Source organism: Rhipicephalus microplus, chromosome 5, assembly GCF_043290135.1.
Source record: "Rhipicephalus microplus isolate Deutch F79 chromosome 5, USDA_Rmic, whole genome shotgun sequence".
Classification (NCBI taxonomy): domain Eukaryota; kingdom Metazoa; phylum Arthropoda; class Arachnida; order Ixodida; family Ixodidae; genus Rhipicephalus; species Rhipicephalus microplus.
Window position 1 is genome coordinate 25631530 of NC_134704.1, and position 21018 is coordinate 25652547.

At 50.0% G+C, this 21018-nt stretch overlaps 2 protein-coding genes across 2 annotated transcripts in view; one reads left to right on the top strand and one right to left on the bottom strand.

The window, feature by feature from the left end:
* LOC119174856 (Golgi-associated PDZ and coiled-coil motif-containing protein) overlaps positions 1-21018 on the top strand; it is a 33180-nt gene that overhangs the window by 1975 nt on the left and 10187 nt on the right. The gene's annotated exons all lie outside the window — the stretch shown is intronic.
* LOC119174855 (uncharacterized) lies at positions 2422-11264 on the bottom strand. The gene is made up of 4 exons (XM_037425961.2): positions 10899-11264; positions 6126-6418; positions 3905-4295; positions 2422-3352 (listed from the first exon to the last, which is right to left on the bottom strand). The coding sequence occupies exons 1-4, from the start codon at positions 11136-11138 to the stop codon at positions 2567-2569; spliced, it is 1710 nt and encodes a 569-aa protein (XP_037281858.2). The 5' UTR covers positions 11139-11264; the 3' UTR covers positions 2422-2566.

Sequence of the window (21018 nt, forward strand, 5' to 3'; positions counted from 1 at the left end):
CTAGTGAACACTGCAAGAACTAAACTAGAGGTGGGGCTACATACAGGGGACGGTACCGCCATCTAGTGAACACTGCAAGAACTAAACTAGAGGTGGCTACATACAGGGGACGCACAGCCCACGCCCTAAGGAGCTTCGCCCCTAAAAAACGACTGCAAGACCTTCTAGCCGACACCTAGCCGAGCCCACTAACACGCCGCATACAAAATAAAGTTTATTCCTCCTCCTCCTGCTCGCGCTGCACAACCGTTCACTGACCACTCCGTATATGTATAGGCGCGCATTCGGAATTCAGTCATGGGCGTCTTTGTTTTCGCTTTATGTGCGCCAGCGTCACCGCCAGTGTAAGCGTTAGCGCGCGCTGATTCGCATCTGCACATGGTTCTCTTTAGCGGGAGATGATCTAATTTTTTTTCTTCTTTGTTTGCCTTCTAATGAGGTGCCGCCATCACCGTTAAAAGTGTGTGTAAACATTATTATACTAAGATGAACTCACTACAGCATAAGGTAAACGTCTGAGCGCTACATGTAAACGGCATTCATGCAGAAAAGAACGACACGGGAATACACAAGCGCGCCAGATTTCGCGCTTGTGTTTTCCCGTGTCGTTCTTTTCTGCATGAATGCCGTTTACATGTAGCGCGCAAAAGTTTACATTATGCACACCCAACTAGACCCTACCCTGGCTCTTCTATACCGCATAACCTTTTGGGGACTTACTAGAAACGCCCTATGTCTGGCAGTGCTTTGGCTGCCAACTGGTGCCTGTTATTTCAGAACCGAATCGCGTATAATCGGCTACGTGCATGATGTCTCAGAATCGGCCGGCCTTTCAGATATGGCTGAAATGCTCCGTAAGCTATCAAAGATCTGCGTAGCTGGGCTTTTTACAGTGTGTGTTTCAGGATCTAGAGCGCTCTTCTTAGCTGACCGTAAAAAAATCGATTGATTTAATAGATTAAAAAAAAATTCGTGTTGCTAAATGCCGTCGAGACGCTTGAATAGTCGAAGCTACAATACGTATGTGGCAGTCAGGTGTGGCAACATTTAGATCATCTGGCAGCCATTAAATTAGAATTTAAGGACACTGAAGAGAAAGATTTCTCGCTAACGAGTAAAATATACTTTCACATTACTAAAGCACCACTGTTACCGCGAGGAGATTTCATGAGAGCGTAAACGCCCCCCCCCAAAAAAAATGCGGATGGCGACGTCACCTTGAAGTTCTCGCACCAGCTCGACGTGACGTCACAGATTTCGACGGCGTCTGATAGGTTGCGTAATTTGCTTATCGGTGGAAGAAAAATTGATCTGTGTTTTAAGGGAAGCAGAGACATCATGGCAAGTTTCGGGAAATTTTATTGAGCCGTTAGGGTAGAAATATGGGAAAGGACTCGAAATTCGCGACGCCATTCGGGTGACGTTATTCCGACGTTAAATTTTAAAAATTGGAACTTTGATCCTCACTTTCTGTTCTCGTAATGCAGCAGTCATCGCAAAATTACCGGTAGTAGAGTTCTCGAAGAAAATAACTACTTTCATTTCTCTTGCTTATAAAAGCAACAACGATGCGTATGCACAGCTTGCATTATTGCGCGCGCCGCAGAAAATCTACGCGACCACACATGCGCGTTGGAACACATCAGCGCACGCTGACGTGTTCCACGCGCATGTGTGGTCGGGGCTTCGAAGCTCGCTTGAGAGGGCCTTGCATGCGCTTTTCGCTCTCCTGAGCTTCTTGGAAACGGTGACAGGTTCGTTCGAAACCTTTAAGCGTGTACGCAGACAACGTTCAGAGGTTGACGGCCGAACATCGCGAAGCTTGCCTCGTTTAAAAACGGTTCGATACTCCGATTACCGAAATTTTATCCATTTCCAAAGAGATCATCCCGCATGACTTAACTAGGTCAACTATAGCGCGAAACGTTCGAGATGGTTGCAAGGACTGAAACGGCGCCTGCGTTAGATCTCGATACTTTGTCTTTACATGTGCCGTCATTCTTCCACGTGATCTAGATATTTTGCCATCTGAACGTGCCTTCTTTCGGGGCCTTCCTTGGACAGCTATAACATTCGTGTCGAAGCCACACATTTATTGTATTCTCTTTGCGAAGAAGCTGTGATTTACGAATAGGGATATGTGGTGCAAAAAAAAAGAGAGAGAAATGTGGAACTGGAAGGGCCCACGTCGGTTCCTCGCGTCTTCGATCAAATTTTACTTTGCATCACATATTATTCGTAAACTTCGCCCCAACACAGTACTCTATAATAACATCAAATTTATTTTTGAGTCGCTGGCATCACAGCTTTCCGTTTTCTTTGTCCATTTCGTTTTCGCTGCGCGCTCAAAAGTATTGTGCGTGCCAAACACGTGGTCCAGTAGCACGTGCCCACTTTTCCCGATTCTTTGCGCGCGTCTACTCACGCTGTACTTGCGTGTGCATTCTGATAACACCGGATAACCTTTACCGCCACTCAACAGTCATTCCTTGTATAGTGGCGACGGTGGGTACCAGCACAAACGTCCGTAAACGCGACCAAGCCTATCACCGAGTCTTGTCGCCGTCTATTTGAGTGTCTCGTCGTGATAGTCGTAGTCCTGCGTTGCCGCTGATGCCGCAACGCCACTGGCGCCGCTCGAGCTGTACCGAGTCCTGCTGTCGGTGGAAGGCGCTGTCTTGGCCGAAGGCGATGGAAGCGGCGTCGTAGCCACCATCACGGCAGCAGGGGACGCGCCGGACGACGGCTGTTCCTTGCAGTCGGACCGGCGGTCGCCAATCAGTTTGCGCACCTCCGCGAGCGTCGTGTTGCCCGCCGCGAATACCGCGCTCACCGCACGCCTGAGGAGCGCCTCGACCTCGTGGCTGTGATCTTGGAGCTCGTCGCTGATGCGCTGCGCGTCTCCCAGGGAGCGGTTGCGCATTTCGAGGATGATGCGCTCGAGCAAGTCGTACAGCTGCACCTCTTCCTCCTGGATTCGGTGGCAGGACGAGATGAACGAGTTCTGCGCCACGAGCAGCGTGGCGAAGCTCTGGTCCACCGTGGCGCCCAGTTCGTCGATGCGCTTCTCGAGCCCCTCGCTGAGGAAGCTGAGCCGCGGTTCGATCAGCGGCAGCGGCTCGATCTGTTCGTGCAGCTTGCGGAACTCCTCGCGCACCAGGACGCGGGTGCGGTTGCCCTGCTCCACGGTGTCCTGCAGGGCGCCCTGCCGCAGCTTTTCGGTGGTGCGTCGCAGCTCGTAGATGCCGTTGATGACCTTGCGCGTGTAGCTCTCCACGTCCTGGTCGATTTCGCGCAGCTGCTCGCCGCCCACGTGCACCATCTTCTCGACCAGCTCGGTCAGGTTAGTCACCTGCAGGCCAGGGTATTTCTTACGTTACGTGCGCCATGTAAACCCTATGCACCTCTAGTGGAGTATATACTACACGCTCTATAGTTGGGTATACCTAGCCGGGAAGTTATCGGGAAGGAGAACAGAGGTGCGCTATATGGCGCTCGCTACAAGAGCGCCAACAGTCTCGTTACTGAACGGAGATGGGGAGTATACACATCGGGAATAAAAGGAAGTGCTGGGACAACCCCAACCATCCTTGACTTCGCCTATGTTGCTGAAGCCTAACTGGTGCTTCTTTCGTAATTCACTTAAAAAACAGCGCCAATAACGAGGGACAAGAGAAAGAAGGAGACAGACAGCGGCACTGTCTGTCTCCTTCTTTCTCTTGTCCCTCGTTATTGGCGCTGTTTTTTAAGTGAATCATGTCGTACCAACTCGCCCAAGCAACCACGTTAGCTTCTTTCGTAAGGGTTGCAGAAAATAACAGCCCTTCCTTCTTTAATCAACCACTTCGCCCTCTCTCAGAATGAGGAAGAGATGAATATATGATGAATCATGGCGTGCACTCGCCTGTTCCCAGCCGGGCGCATCGGCCGACATCGCCTGGCAGGACGATGCCGCCTGCTGCGTGGCGTTCCCCTGCTGCTGCAGCGCGCGTAGCATGTTGTTCGCCGTGAGCATCTCGTTGCTGAACAGGTCCATCTTGGCGTCGGCCCGCTTTATGACGTCGGCCACGTCGACGCGCAGCACCGTGGCCGTCTGTCGTTGCGCGTTGTCTGCACGCTCCGCCGTTTCGGCCAACCGCGACAAGTCCGCCTGGAGCCTCGCGCGGACCTCGTCTCCGCGAGCCATTTTCTTGAGTACGTCGTCCGAGGCGTCCTGCAAGTCGCGCTCGAGCAGCTCCAGCTTGTTTGCCAGCCGGTCGGTGCGTACGTCCAGCTTATCCTCCAGGATGGACAGCCTGCGCGTGGGGACACAGAAATGGGCTGACAACGGATGGAAAGATTGTCTGTCCCTCATAGCGACTCAAACGAACCCTGTTTTTCTCGTGAAAGGTGGAGTTGTATTTTTATTTCTTGATTGAAACTAGTGCACGCGGTCAACAATTTTCCTGTTATAGTATTTAAATGTTGTTAAATATATTACTCCGTAAAAATGTACATATAGGTCTGCGTTATTAATAAGTACCCAGTAAAAGTGGTGCTGCATTCGCATGACGTAATGATCCCATGCTCGTCAAACCGTGCACGCAGTTTCCGGGTAGCTATAGGATTTTAGAGCGACGTGGTTTTTCTGCCTACGATTTCTCTCGGAAATTACGTGTATGCGAGTCGCATACACGTAATGACGTTTCCGGTGACTTGGCTTTAATCGTAATGACGATGGGACAAGCCATATACGACTGCGACACAGGCGCAACCAACGTGTATGGAACAAGGTTTATTGAACAGGTTCAATGCCGATAACCTTGAGCGCAGGGGCTCGCAACGTGGTATCAATACGGATAAGCTGCTTAAAGCTACATCGTCTCATTGTAACGGCTTGTTATTTTCAAAAAATAGTTGCAAAGCCCAGAATAAACGTGGTTGAGCCTGGTTACAGCAAATCCTGCGAAAGCACGACGACAACAGCCTGCACTATAGTCGCCATGCAGGAAGGCCACCGGCGTCGCTGTCAACTCTTGGCGTTGCTGCATGAAAGGGCTCATCCGTTTTCAGAGCCTTTCATGCAAAGAATATACTGCTCATAAAATAACTATACGTGCTTTTGGGATTAACTATACTGCGGCTACGAACACTACGGAGGGTAAGCCGCGCCGAAGAAAAACTGGGTCGAAAAAGTTCAGTCGTCGGTCCCTTTAATTGGTGACGCCATTATTGGGCTGCTCGATATATCTATCAACTTGCCGCCGGTCGTCGTGTACAACCTCGGAGGTTGAGGGGTCGTATCCCACCGGCTTCCGGCCGTCTTTCGTTACATTTTCGATTCCCGTTGCTCCCGCGATTACCAGACCTGCAGAATCTGCAGGAGCGAACCTATGGAACCTGCAGAAGCGATGCAAGGGCCCTAGCGATATGTTATCAAAATTTCAGCATTTACCCGCAAGCACGCATCAGCACACTCCTCCAGTCTACAAATAACTCCCGCTATGCTTTCTTTAGCTTCATTATCTCAATGTGTAGGCTAGTCGCTTGCGCACAACTTCACGGATCTCTCGAATGCCTTCACAAAGCGGATTTATAAAGAAAATTAAATATTCGAGGTGTTATGCATATCACGCAGATGATCACGCGCTGTTCGTTCAATATTATCTGAAGAATTCGACTTGTTCCCGACGTTCGGGCGAGCTATGCGTGATCAGCGATTCATGCTTTGTTATGCTGCAGTGATAGGCGGTACGGAGGTCTAGAGGTAAAGGAGGATGGCGCAACCCCCCTGCCATCCCTGAAATTTCACAATTTCCTATGCAGAAGCAATAATTTACAGTTCGATCAGAAAAGTCAGGTCCCGCGCATCCTGTAAAACGGCCTTCATGATGTTTTCAGACAACTTTTGCGCGTTACGTACTTATATTCTACAGTGATCTCACGGCAGTGAAAGAAAGGCTGCCTGCGGGCTGGATGCCTTTCTTTCCTACCCTGCGGATGCAACCCCCTGCAAAATGTTCTGCAAACGCCCTTGATAGGCGTCAGTGAAGCGCGCAAGCAATACGGTTCTGCGATAGGACATTTTTGTGTGTGGGCGTGTGTGCTTGTGGCGCAGTTTTAGTTTTTGTTAACAAGGACCTCACTTGTTGTTCAGCTTGTCGGAAAGCATGTCGAATCGGCGGCTCAGATGGAAGGCATCCGCGGCCCCTTGCTGCTGCTGCTGTGACGACGATGCGGCGTCTTTTCCGCGACCGCTGAGCGCATCCTCGACTTTCTCTAGTCTCACGTCGAGTTTGGCCTCCAGCCTACCCAGTCGGCTGTCGAAGGATTCCAGCTTGCGTAGCACTTGTTCCAGCGACAAGTCGAGTCTGGTCAGCTGACGCTCCGACCCGAAGGCGTCCAGGCCTCGCAACCGGTCGTCGATGGACGTCAGCACCTGGACCGCGCACAGAACGAAGAATGCGCTCAAGGCTGAGTTTGCTAAAACACGTTGGTTTGCATCTATGAATTGTGAGTAAGCGCGGACAAGGACGTAGAAGATAACCAACACGAACAGAGAGCTACTTTCAACCGATTTTCGCACGAACCAATAAATATATGCCGAGCGAGTGGAAATAGCAGAGACAAAAAGAACGTTTTGTGGATTCATTGAAGCGAGCACGTAGTGCGATGCACTATCGCGACATAGGAAAAAAAAAATCATGGATCTGGAGTCCAAGGGAGGTTATGCAGGCGAGTGAAGTTGCGAGATCAGCAAGCACGGGCATTAGCCATCCTTCCATACCGCTTTCTCAAAAAGAGTTTCAATACCTAGATTTGTCGCAGTGTTGTGAATTTTTTGCTTTGTCGTTAGTGCATTGTACGCATGCTCTGCTCAACGATGTGAACCTACAAAACGCCCTTTTGTTCTTGCTTTTCCGCTCGCTAGGTATACATTTATCGGTTCGAACGAAAATAAAAGATCAGTTGAAAGTAGCGCTTTGTGCCAGTTCTCTTCTACATCCTTGTCTGTTCGCGCTTATTTACAATTCATGCGATCAGATTTGGGTGCACGCTAAAGAACCCCAGGTGGCCGAAATTTCCGGAGCCCTCCACTGCGGCGTCTCTCATGATCATATGGTGGTTTTGGTACGTTAAACCCCCACATATCAATCAATATCAACACTTCATGCGAGACTGGCCGTGACGCTGTTTTGCTGAAGTTCCACCCGTGAATAAACTTCACCATGCAGGAACACGAAATCCATAATCGCGCAGTGAAGGCGACAGTTATAGTTACACCGTGCAGGAACGCATTTTAAAACGGGTCGCAAAGGCCTGACCACACGCACCCGTCGCAGCGCGTTGCCTTTGACACGCGGCGCCGCACTCTCTCTGATGGCGCCGCGTCAGAAAGCAACGCTCTGCGACGGGTACATGCCTGACCACACGTTGCCGTTGCAGCGCGTCGGCGCGTGTCTTTACGACGCGGCGCCGGACCCTCTCCCATATGGAGAGCGAGAGCACGCAGCTTCGCGTAGTCACGCGCCCTCTCTCTTCATGGGGAAAGGGCACGGCGCCGCGTCGAAAAGCCACGTGTTGCAACGGCTACGTGTGGTCAGGTCTTAACGGGGTTATCATGCTTTTACTGCAAAGGGGAAAGGTAAAGCGAGGCGTGAAAAATTAGTTTAGTCGTGCAAGGTGGGCGTGTTTCTGTACTGAGCTGCTGTGGAAAGATGGAGGGGGGATTTCCATAGCCGCGGTCCTTTTTTTTTTTTTTTTTTGCACTAGTGGTGCCAGCACTGAAGGAAGGGCGAGCTGTGTGGCCTGCGTTGTTTGTCGTTGCTTTTCTCTTTGTTTCTGTTTCTGGTATTTCGTTCATGTATCTGTTTCTATTTACCTCATTTGCTCGATCTTTCTATTCTCACTCTCTCTGTTTATCGCTTCCTCCTCCTCTCTGTTTATTTTTCCTTCTTCTTTCTGTTCGTTCTGTTTTTCTTTTTTTTTTCTCCTCTTTCTGTCTTTGTATATTTGTGTCTTTATTGCCTTTATTCTGCCTTTATTCCAAAGTATACTTTTTCTCTCCCTTTAGTTTGTGGTCTAGTGGCTAAGGTACTCGGCTGCTGACCCGCAGGGCGCGGGTTCGAATCCCGGCTGCGGCGGCTGCATTTCCGATGGAGGCGGAAATGTTGTAGGCCCGTGTGCTCAGATTTGGGTGCACGTTAAAGAACCCCAGGTGGTCTAAATTTCCGGAGCCCTCCACTACGGCGTCTCTCATAATCATATAGTGGTTTTGGGACGTTAAACCCCACATATCAATCAATCAATCTCCCTTTAGTTTACTCTAATTTCATTTCTCTTGTCACACCCTCACCTGCTGTTCTCGATAGTCGTTCACTAACTGTGGCACAATTTGTTTCAGTCTCGATAATCGGGCTTGCCAGATTTATGTGGCGCCTACATGTCCTGTAATTTTTTTCGCTTATAGGGCAGATACGCAGTTCCGCTCTTGAAACGGAGTGATGAAGTGCTTGTCGCAAAGGCCTGCATTTGGTCCCTGGCTTTCGGGGAGGCGGGGGGGGGGGGGTAAAAGATGGAAGTAAACGGGTCTTGAAATGCATCGTTAAAGGCCCCTGCTGATGCTGTCGTTAAAGCCTGCACAGTCAACCCTGCGCTTCATACGACGGTGCAGCTGGGTCCGCGTGAGTAAAGCTGCGGGACAGGCCTGGCGCCACAATCAATAATGCCTAGTTCACACTGAAACATCCGCTTTCTACAGTGACTGAAATTCCCTTGCCGCCGAAACGCAGCGTCGTTCGCTCTGGACGCGCCGCGCGCCGCCGAATATGCCATCTACTACGGGGCGAACGCGTGATGGATGCGCTGTCACCCGGTTGTTGTCGCGGCTCGCAAACGCTACTACGCTATCCGGTGGTGTATACTTCGACGATTCTCGTACACAAGAAACAAGAAAAGACAGTACTGCTTACTTTGCTGGCAAGTGGCTGTCTTGTAATGCACGAAGAGCAGAAAAATTACCGACGCCAGCGGCGTTGGTGTGTTCGTTTTGTTCTGCAAGACCGCATCAAGCTCGGTCACGCCAACAGCAAGCTCGGTCACCTCTTTCACGAAATACGGAGGCGAAGCAGGCACAGAGTAGGTTAAACTCCCGTTGGTTTCAACATTCAGTTACGTGCACTGCGGCACAACAAGTGAGTAGGGCTTGGCCGCCATTTTTCAAAATTCCTTGACTAGCGCTCCTATTGGTCCGCGGTGACCGATTCGGCGGCAGACGCCGCAAAAAATCGGTCCGAGAGCGATCGGCGCGGAGAGGGCACTTTCGGCGGATCTCGCCGCCGCCGAACCGGATTCGGAGCACTTTAGGCGGCCGGAATGCTCAGTGTGAACGCGGCCTAAGGTAAGCCACTCCCGTGCGCGCTCTTGTGGGCCTAGTAGTGTGGCAGCATGGGCTAGTTGGCATGACATGACGATAGTTATAGTGCGAGAACAGAACGACGACAAAAAGACAAGAAGTCCTTCGTGTCCTTCTTGTCTCTTTGTCATCGTTCTGTTCTCGCGCCATAACTATCATCTATTATGGGTGTTGCGTCAAGAGATCACCTGGAAGTATTGTGTGTCGATAGCCTGTGGAATTCCGAAACATGCAGTCTTCGGCAGAGAATGGAGCGAGGGCCCTCAGCTCCACCTTCCCCGTTCTTTTCATGCTAACTAGCAGGAGGAGCTGCAAAAGATGGCGCGGTTTGCTTGTGCGTGTGGTGTGCTTTCGGTCATTAATCTGGCGGATCTTTCGCGGCTCCCTGCAAGTCGTTCTGTCTTCAATTCGGACGCAGTTCTTGCCGCGGAGTTGCACGCGTGAATGGAAGGACATCGCGCGCGTTGGCCGGTTCCTCGTAGTCTTGATTGCGAAATGTTGGAGTTTCACAACGATAAAAACGCGTCGCGGCTCACATGTTTCTTGCCGAGATAAGGAGCGAGGAAGGAAGCGAAACTAAAGTAGCTAGCTTGCAGTAAAGGTGGATTATTGGCATGCGGTCGCTGGAATACAAATGCTATAGCTGTTAAAGGTATCACTGCGGCATACGGCAAGCCCTGGCGCCCCGTGCTCTCTATCTTGAGGCCTGCAATGTCAGGATAGCCACAGGAACTGTACACGACTGAATTGTAATATGGAAACGTCCACTTAGACCCCGCAACATGTGACGTTCAAAATCTTGCGCATCGCCGGGTCCTCAATGGCGTCCTGTACACACGGATCTCGTATTATGACCCAGCAGGCTCTAAGTCGTCAGTTTAGTTGAGTACTCGAATTTTATGCGCTGTAATATCAACTAGTAATCGAGTATTGTGGTTATAGTTCGAACCTTGAAAAAACTTTCGCGCGTGTGGTCAGACCTGTCGTCTCGCCACGTATGTCTCGGGGTAATGTATAAAGTTCACAATTTCGGCGATTGCGTGGGGCTGAGATGAAGTTTACAATCTTGACACGCTACAGAAGTTATGTCAAAGCACCTGTTGACAGAAGGGGGCCGTTCACGATTGGTAAGCCTACCTCAAAGATGCTGTCTTTCTGCTGCTTATCCAGTGCGTCTGCTGCGAGTTCAGAAGTGTACCGGGATGCAAGCCTTTAGCTTTCGCACAGGAGCAGTAACTTACAAGTGTGGCAGCTTGGGCTAGTTGGTATGACATTACGATAGTTCTAGCGCGAGAACAGAACGACGACGCAGAGACAAGTCCTTCGTGTCCTTCTTGTCTCTGCGTCGTCGTTCTGTTCTCGCGCTATAACTATCGTCAGGAGCAGTAAGTCTGCCGGTTTTCCTGTGCTAGTTTTGAAGTCCACATACAAGATCAAAAGTATGCGCCGGCCAGAGCACGGAGAAAAAAACGCGGCCATTCGGTGCTTGTCCCGTGGTCCTCACCTGTTTGAGGTACGGAGGAACACTGTGCCACAGATCGGGGCTCAAGTCCAGGCCTTTCGGATTCGCCGGCGCCTGTTCCGGAGGTCTGTTCGTCGTGGCTTCTCGCCGGCTTCTTTCGTGCAGAGGCTGCTCGTAGTCGGAGGCCCACCCCGCCGCCACGGCAGCGGCATCGCCTTTCGGGAGGGGACACGTCGTCGCGTACACCAGGAGCACTGTAACCACCACTGTCGGGTCGCGCATCTTGCCCGTAGTTTATATGAAAGCGGCCGCTGCACTGCGTGGGCCTCGCGTCTTCGCTGGCGTTGGGTGCCGACCCTATCGTACAACGTCGTCTGCTAGGAATCCGTTTCGCCCGTGCTTGTTTTTTTCTTTTTGCCCGACTTCAGTCGGCTGGCTTGTGATTGTGCCTCTGCTGCGGGGGTGGAGTAGTGCGGGCGAGGAGGAGGTCGCGTAAAATGAGAGACGAGTCGCGAAAGGGAGCAGGCGTCTTGCGCTTGCGTGTTGGCCGCCTTGTAATCGCCCCGTGGCTCGGGTGTGTAGCTCGGGCATGCTTCCTAGTACAGTCAAAAGCGATTCTTCCCGAGTCCGCTGGGCGAATGGTGCGCAATATCTGGACAGCCGCCGCGTTTGCAAGTGTCCGTGACCGCAGTTGCGATGTGCTTGTGTAGTGCCGACTCATTTGCTCCTTCGTTAGACCGAAAAAGACACTTTCTCTAGATGTGTGGCTTCACTTACACTAACAAGGACGCGTTGCTGACTTCTCGTTTCGTCGTTGTGACCCTTGGAAAAACTGCTTAGAAAAAGTTTTCACGGCCGTCGCCGGACAGCGGCTCCAGTTGCGGCAGCCGAGTGGCGCGTACTCGGCATGCAACGCTAGGCCCGTCTGGTAATCTCTTCGAAGCTGGAGAGATGGGCGCTCGCGCATTATTTTTTCTCTGAAGTCGCCGGCGGCGCAGACAGAAGTGCGCCGCGGCCGGCTGCTTTTCGTCAGGGAGGACGCATCGCGACGGGGCTAAGCGGGGAAGGACGAGGGGATTGTGGGAAAGGGTCTGTGGCCCACCCACCGCGAGCTCACTACAGTATCGCCGCCCTTGAATTCGTCGCGCTTGTCTCTCCCGTTTAAAAGCCCAACCCTTTGAGCAGCGGGAACGTGGCTTTGTGACGGGGCGGTGCTCCGATCGCTACGTTTCTCTTGGCCTTGAATACAGCGTCATAGGTTTGTGTTTGTGAATGATGTGCGTTACTTGGTGGTTATGGCAATCGATGGAGATGCGGAGATGATGTGGACGCAAGTCTGGGTCGTTTGCATAGTGCAGGTATGCTTGAAAAGAACGCTAAATTGAAACAATTGATCGGTGTATAGATCGATAAATTGCACTCTTACTCTGTGTCTTGAAACGGAACGAAAACTAAAATTAAACAATATTTTTTTTTCACTGGAACGAAAACGTAATCAACACGTCATTTAATATTTCGTTCCCGAATGAAACCGAATTTTATTCAAATAGTATTTCGGTTCATGAAAAAAAAAGGCAATCCGGAACAACGGAGGTTATGCAACGTGAGCAGTGGTGCGCGGATATCTCCGGTTGTCTTATCGACGTGCATCTCTGGGCAGAAATTTCAAAGTAAAGTTGTGTTGCAACTGTGAGAAAACCGAAAGCAGTGGCAACCGGAGATGTTTATAGTAACCCAAGTGGCTTTCATGTGCCTGTCGCCCAGGTCAACGTGGAGAAAGCATTCTCAGCACTGGTTTGTTTTATCAGAACAGCGGTCTCGTAAATTACAGAGTACTCGATGACTTGCTGCTTCATAGATAATGCTTACTCCTGTGACACAAAGCGTTGAACTTCCTGAAAATTTTGTTATTAACTTCTGAAAAAAAAATGAATACTTTGACACACAGAGAGAGAGAAACAACTTTATTGACGGCATAGCAAGGTCGGTAAGTTTAATAAGTCGGTGGTTAGAAGGGTGGTGACCAAAAGCTTGCCAGGACCGTTTCGGCCCAGTTAAACACTTCTGCCTGGAGATGGTAGTCAGCTGACGACAGGAGCGACTCCCACGCCTCGAAGGAGGAAGCTGGCAGTATTGTTCTTGGTGGGATATCACCCTCGCATTCCCAAAGAATGTGATTTGGGTAGCTTTCACGCAGCTGCAATGTCGGCACTTTGGTTTAATCTCTTCCTGATAAATTTTAGACAGCCGATGAGGACTGGGAAAAGAATTTGTTCGGATTGGCCTCCAGATCGTGGCCTGTTCCCTGGATATATTTGCATGCGGGGTCGTGTATGTCTTCCGGTTCTCTCGGTGATACGCTATTTTGATATACGTGGTGATCCCTTCCTGCTGGAAGTCCAGGGTGGAGGGGTCCACGTCCCGGTTGATTAAACCTCGGGCTACGCGGTGGGCCGCCTCATTGCCTGGATTTCCCGCGTGAGCAGGCGCCCATATAAGTTGTATTCTATTGTTTCGTTTCTTATTTTTGATAATGTTTGCCGCGATCGGGCCCGACACAGCCCATCGGAAAATTCATGAGCGCCCTTTTTCGAATCACTTAGAATGGAATTGATAGCCGGAATTGAGGTGGCCAGCGCGATGGCGGCTTCTTCAGCCTCTAATTCTGAAGTCGTTTTTTACGGTGGCGGCAGTAATAAGTTCCCCATTGCCGGTTACCGCGCATATGGTGTAACGGTCTGTCGCTTGTCGAGCGGCGTCAACATACAGAACGTTTGGGCGATCCTGAAATTGTTTTGCGAGGTTTTCTGCTCTTGCCTTTCGTCTCTTGTCATGTATTCCTGCCAGCAAATTTTTTGGGCAGGGGTTTACTTATAATGTCTGCTCGAGTTGCCGCTGGCGGGAAAACCCTGTTGTTGAGCGTACAACTAGTGCGTCGTCCGAGACGGTTGAGTATGTGCAAGCCTGCTTTGGTTCGTGATAGCCTTTCTTCTTGGGCCGTTAACTTCCCTTCGATTAGTTCCTCCACTGTGTTGTGGATACCAAGGCGCGGTAGGTTTTTCTGTGCTTGCTTATCTGGCAAACCTAGAGCATGTTTATAAGTTTGTCTAATTAGGGAGTTTAGTTTTTCCGCATTCCTCTTTCTCAGTTGGTAGTAGGGGAACATAGGTAACCCGACTGATTACAAAAGCGTGGATTAACCTGCATAGGTCGGATTCCTTCATTCCCTGGTTTTTCGTTGCCACTCTCCTTAGAAGCCTAGTCGTTTGCTGTATACGGATGCCTGTAACTTGCTGAGAGCTTCTGTGTTACGAGTGTTATGCTGGATGAGCATTCCTAAAACCCTGCTTGTGCGAACAGTGGGGACAACGTTCCCATTTACTGTGATATCGATTGCGGAGTGCGCTCCACTGTAGGGGTCATCCTTTTTTGTTTTTGGTTCTGATTACTAAGAGCTCTTATTTGTTGGAAGAACAACTAAAGCCCACTTTCTGTACGTATTCCTGTACAGTGTCAGCGGCTGTTTGCAGCGCGTCACACATTATAGCCCGTCTGAGCCTGTGCAGGTCCACATGGTGATATCATTAGCATACAGTGAGTGCCTAATGTGTGGTGTCTGATCCAAGAGAACGGGCAGGCCACGCATCGTAATGTTAAAGAGGAATGTTGATAACACGGATCCTTGTGGAGCGCCCCGTGTTCCAAGGGTGATTTTGTCGCTTTTGAGGTCGCCGATGGTTAGCTCAGCCGTGCATTCATGCAGGAAAGTTCTGGTATAATTGCAAGTGTGACTACCGACGTTCGTTTGGGCCAGGTTGTCCAGTACAGCAGTATGGGACACATCAAATGCTTTAGTGATATCCAGGCCCAGGATAGTCCTGGCAGCCGCTGTGTGTCTAGGGTTTAATATATCATTGTGAAGTTGCAGCATTATATCCTGTGTGGATAACTGCTGGCTAAATCGCACCATCGTGGGGGGTAGCAGGTCACTCGACTCCGCATAAGCTGTTAGTCGTCGTAGAACTGCGTGTTCCATCATGTTCCCTAGGCATGATGTAAGGGAAATAGACCGAAGATATTTCCATACTCAGTGTTTTGCCCGGCTTGGGAATAAATATTACTCGAGCTTGTTTCCGTAGTGTCCCAGATTCCCTATGTTTGTTCATAAGGTCAGTAATTGCCGTAATAACCTTATCGTTTAGGTTACGCAGTAATTTATTGGAAAGTTGATCATCTCCTGGGGAAGCCGTTGTACGAATACTATTCAAAACAGCACGTATTTCCGCCTCGGTTATAGTATCTCGATCTAGCTCACGGTTAGTATTTCCGGAGTAATCAGATGTTTGTGACGAGTCTACTTGTGTGTTCCAATACCTGTTTTTCAATTCTTGCACTAATTCATGGTTGCAATGGTACCCGTGCATTTGTAAACGAGCTGACGCATTTTATTGCGCGATGTGCTTTTTAGTCTGCTCGGGATCCAATAAGTGCCTGAGGAGCTGCCAGGTGTATTTATTTCCTAGCTGGCCGTTGAGCCTGTCGCATAGCTGATGCCATTGTGTTTGGCTAAGTTTCTTTTTGTACTCTTCGTTCTTCCTGTCAATTTGCTCCATGCAGTCCGTGTTTCAAGTTTCGATTGTGCTTTTGGCGGAGCCATCGGCGATGTAAGCTGGCTTGTGCTTCCCAGAGGTGCACAAGCTTCGAGTCCGGGACGCGGGGCCTCCCCGCTCCGTTGGGGTTGCGCATGTAGCCCGTTTAGCATCATTAGGGAGATCCGTAGTCCACTCATTGAGATCTTCTATAGTGGTGGTTGAGCGCTTGTCTCTCGGGAATCGAAAGACATCCCATTTCGTGTGTTTATAGTAGCGAATTTTGTTCTTTTGCAGCCTTTAGTGGGTGCGTTGATGGAAAGCAGATAATGGTCGCTTCCTAAATGTCGTCAGTGTTTTTCCACGTAACTGCGTAAGCATTTTTAACAAGTGTCAAGTCGGGGGTTGTGTTGCGACTGATGCTATTCCCAATCCTGGTTGGTCGGTTGGGGAGCGTGTGTAGGGTAAGACCCAAGTCCCTAATCGTTTCCCATAGTTTAGTGCCCTTGCAGTCACATTTGAGGTAGTCTTATTTGGTATTTTTAACATTAAGGTCACCCATTATTATCAGCTGTGAGTGACCCGCTATTCTGCTAACTTTTCTTAGAAGTGAGACAGCCCCACCGCGGTGGTCTATAGACCTATATAGTGGCTAAGGTACTCGGCTGCTGACCCGCAGATCGTGGAATCGAATCCCGGCTGCGGCGGCTGCATTTCCGATGGAGGCGGAAATGGTGTAGGCCCGTGTGCTCAGATTTGGGTGAACGTTAAAGAACCCCTGGCGGTCAAAATTTCCTGAGCCCTCCACTAAGGTGTCTCTCATAATTATATGGTGGTTTTGGGACGTTAAACTCCACATAACGAATCATTAGAAGTGAGACAACGTGGGTACTGGTATCTCTGGGTGGACTTTACAAATTTAAAAACGTATATGCTGCTATCTGAGCGTTTGTGGGGGAGAAGTTTTACGAGAGTGTGAGCTATTTCTGGATAATTGCAAGTCATGTCGGATTGCCGTGAGATTGCATTGCACCAGTATGGCAGTAGCCGGTTTCTTACCGGCAGCGGTAAATTCGTTGAATTCGGCATATCCAGACAGTTTCGCAGGATAGCCTGTCTCCTGTAACGCAATTATATCAGGGGACTGGTCGGCGGATCGGAGGTGAAATTGGAAAGCTGCCCCTTTGTTGCGGTAGCTCCTGCAGTTCCACTGCCTGAAGAGCGCGCTAGTCGCGTTGGCCATCTTCTCACGAATGTGGCGTTGTCCTGGCAGATTGGGTCGAGGACATTTTAGGACTTTTGTTAGCCAAGGGCTGCGTGGGAGTTGAGGACGGTGTGTGTGTGATGTGATTACGTCGTCTGCAGCTTGCACTGTCGGTCAGAGCGGGAAGCGAAGCTAAGCGAGCTGTAAGGTTGGCGAGAGCCATGCCAAGGGCACCGATACTCTCATTGAGCATTTGGTTTTGAGTTGTTTTCTCCTATGGACATTTTGTCGAATAGAAATTCTAGCCCTTCAATTCGATCATTGATTTGTGAGACGTTCGGGTCTTCGGTGGTGATTACGGCTGTTGGTTCGGCAGCCTCACGTTTTGTGCCCCTGACCGCGTCTATACTGCCATTGGGGCAGTGTTTTCATTTTGCGCTACACAGGCCACCATCTGTTTAGTTACTGTTCGTAATAGTGGCGATAGCGGGTGCTTCTTGCGTTTCAAGTTGTTTAATTTTGAACAATTTCAAAATTGTTCAAAAGTAGACACGTCCCTTCATTGCCCACAGCAATGGGTTTAACTATTCCTTTTTCCCTCGTGCTGTCACCGCTTGGAACGCGCTACCAGGTGAACCTGTTAATACTACAAATATTGATGAATTTTGTTCTTTTGTGGAGCAGTTAACTGAGCCAGTATAGTTACATTTATGCTGTTCTTGTTGTTGCGGTAACGAAAAACGTGTTTTGCAGTAGTGCATTGTAATCTTTGTACGTATATTTGTTTTTCATGCGTAGTACGTGGTTTTTATTATTATTTTTTTTCTCGTCTTCTCGTGTATGGGAAGAGCACCAATGAAGTATTGTTGTACCCGCTATTGTAAGTGTTTTGCTGTTGTGCGTATCGTCCCTCGAAATATTGTATTTCCTGAACTTTGTATCTACTTGGTTACCTGTGATGATGTATGCCCGCTTCCTGTATGGGTCTGAAGAAGGCCCACATTATTGTTAAATAAATAAATAAATAAATTTTATCGTTAGTGGCAGCCAATTGTTGTTGCAATAGTTTAACCTGTTCTGCCAACTCCCTCACCTGTTGGTTTTCGAAGGGTTGTGTCTGCGGTTGTCGCTGCTTGTCCATCTGCCGGGCAACACTCTTTGCGTGTGGGACGGCCGAAAGTCTGTTGTGGTGATCCCGGGTCTTTGACGGAGATCGGGAGCGGGCACCGTTGTCTGGTTCGGTAGCACCGGTGCTATATACTTCCACCCAGCGGCGGGAAAGATTCTTGATAGTTCTTATTGTCGGTAGTAGTGCCCTCGGTCTGGCAGTCGGAAAGGTGCACTGAGTTGCTTTGTCGGTGCTCTTGTCGTTTCCTGGTTGCTTCCTTTTCAGAAATCGGTATTTACAATTGCGACTGCCGGTTAGGTGGCCGCCTTTACAAACGACGCATTGCGCCGGGCTAGTGACTTCTTTGCTGTCGGTAGGTTGCGGGTGGCTTTCGCCACAGCGGCGACAGTTATCTTGTTTCAGCTTCGGACACACGTCGGTCCTATGACCAGTTTGTCTGCATTTGAAGCACGCCTCTATGCCTTCTCTGAAGGGAAATATCTAGAGCGTGAAAGCAAGGTAGCGGACATGCTTGGGTAGAGTATGACCAGCGATGGTTAAGACGAAATGTCTGGTCTTTCCCAATCGTCGGGCGCCTACGATGTCGATAGTTGGATTGCGGGCGCGAAGCTCGTTGAAAAATCTGGTCATCACTTTCGAAGATGTGCGCATTGAATATTATGCCTCTGACCGAGTTGTCGGGTGCAGGGGCATGCACAGCCATGGCACAGGATTGGTCGGCAGTTTTCAGTTGGGTAATCTTCGGGTAAGCCATTGCACGGTTCACATCAGGCGTGCTGACAGTGATATGGTGTTGTTGGTCGGGTGAATGCGCATCTGGTCGACGTGAAAGACTGCGGGTGAGTCGAATCCGGCAGCGGCGCATAAGGCTTCAGAGAGGCAGGCTGCATGGTCCCAGATCGGCTAGGTGTAATGAACCCTGCGGTCGCAGGACTATTTTGTAGTCTTCCGGCGGTAACCGTGGCTGTGGGCGTCTCTTTGGAGCGGGCGGTGGCCGTGCACGGCAAGGAAGTCGGCTTGCCGCGTTGGGTGTCGCCGGTCATATTGTCGGCCGCGTCTGAGCGGTGTTCGGAATCAGGACGGCGATATCGGCGTTGCGTGGCCAACGCAGTATGTGACCATGATCCGTCGTTAGGGACTTTTAGAATAGCGCACCGCGAGCCATTGCGGTGTGGTCGCTGCCACTGCGCATGCTTCGTACGCGATTCGCGGTTCGCGGCCCGCCCGCAGAAAATCCGAAATAGCGTGCGGCGATCGCGGCCCGCCAGGTGCTGGTGTTGATGCTATATGTAGTTTCCGTGCATTTGAGTTTGCGGACCATAGAAAGTCTCTAGATTGTTACCTGGGAGGAGAAACGTTATTCTAAAGTTCATGTGGTGCCCGCTATGCCCACAACGCCTGCAAACGTTATTCTAAATCTCCCTCTTAAGCTCTTCTATTGTCCTGTCTGGGACGCGCTCTGGAAGCAAATGCTGCCAGAGAAAGGCGGCGTCTTGTCGCAACGACGCCGGAGTTAGGGTATAAGCACGGCGGCCTAGCGAAGTCGGGCATGGTCTGTTCACAACAGCAAAAAAAACAACTACTTGCCGGTGTGGAGTGGTGATTTACAACGGTGCCTGGCGTCGTCTTGAAGTGTTTGGTCACTTTTCAGACGTAGAAAAAGGAACTTGTGGCGATGCAGCAAAGTGAAAATGCCGAGTCCATGTGAAACGTGTCCGTGAGTTCTGGCGATTACAGTGCCTCCAAATACTTTGACAAAAGGGTGCTGGTTTGTGCTATCTGGTCGGACTTTGTAGAAAAGTTACTTCTGCTCCTCTGAAGAACGTGGATAAATTATTTTACCACGGTTCTCTTTTCTTAAATGGAGCACAATTAAATATATCACAAATCCAATTACTTTATTCGTACTTGTGGATACGAATAAAACTGTTGTGTAAATGTTTTATTTATTTATTTCGTTCAGGAACATAAAGAGAACGTAACTCATTCTGGTAGAACGAAACTAAAACAAAACAAAAAAAGTCACATCTTTGCTGCAAAGGCGAAGCAATGAACGCGATAGCAACGAATCGGAAGGTCACGCGCAGAATGGCAAGCAGATCGAAACGTGCCCCGCGTTTCTCACGCACAAATGACGCGCTAAACGTACTCACAGGTACAGATGAACGCGAATAAGCGTCTCAGTTGTTACTTCGCCGTGTCTGAAAAGCGCGCTCTTTTCGCTAACGGAGACTGGGCGACGATTGTAGTGACCTTTGTGGGCCCGGTAACTACAACAGAATCGGTCCTGTGAAAACGCAGGGCCAGGCAAGACGTACTATCCACCCCATCGCGAGATAAGGGCGCGCGAGCGAGCGTCCACCCCCTCCTCTCCGCGGGCAAAGTGTCAACGCCGACTAAATTTCAAGGCCGAAAGGTTGCCGCAGTGACGTCAGAGGTTGGGGGCCCAGTTGCCCAACTGAGCATGCTCAGTAAGACTTTTTTCCACATCTTTTATTCGGCCCAATCAAGCCGCAGCAGCTGCGAGAGCGGGAGCGTTGGTTCTCCTAAAACGTGAACGAAACGCAGGCTTTCCGCCGCGTTCGCGGCGTAACTGGGCCCCCACCCTCTGACGTCACTGCGGCAGCCTTTCGGCCTTGAAATTTAGTCGGCGTTGAAAGTATGCGTGAGAGATGAGAGCGCGCGCGCCGCCGCCGCGTCGTGACGATGTGGCGACGCGCGCACATTGCGCCATTTTGCTGGTAATGCTGAAAACACGATAGTTCCCCCCGAGATGCCCATCACCAGCCCTAAGGGGTAGATATAAAAATCTTGCCGTTTGAACGTTGAAGGAGGTGTCCTCCGTTGCTCAGTGGTTAACGTCTCGCACTCACGCTTCAGAGGTCCCACGTTCGATTCCACGCGCCGGAGTCATTTCCTGGACTGTTTTGCATATATATATATATATATATATACATACATACACACACACACGATGAGTGACGGCGACGCTCAAGTCGACGACGGCGGCAAAATTGAGCTGAGAGTGCCCATATAATTGATATCGCAATTAAACGTTTTGTTCAGGCACCCTGCTGTTAGAGCTGTAATGTCGTTAATTTCATCATCATAGGAGGAAAAATTGAGGTCAGTTCTATTATTAAATATCATGCTGAAGTCGCCGCATGTGAAGGCATGCACTTTAAGGCGTACTTTGCTCAATGGCATTTTTTGAAACTTGGTATATTAAGTCTATGACCC

What these genes read in the sequence shown, in the direction of transcription:
- LOC119174855 (XM_037425961.2), bottom strand. Translation starts at nt 11,138, where the DNA reads ATGCGCGACCCGACAGTGGTGGTTACAGTGCTCCTGGTGTACGCGACG. An exon ending in TTCCTCCGTACCTCAAACAG is followed by an intron (nt 6,419 to 10,898) that starts GTGAGGACCACG and finishes TGCGCGGTCCAG; the next exon opens with GTGCTGACGTCCATCGACGA. An exon ending in ATGCGCCCGGCTGGGAACAG is followed by an intron (nt 3,353 to 3,904) that starts GCGAGTGCACGC and finishes CCTGGCCTGCAG; the next exon opens with GTGACTAACCTGACCGAGCT.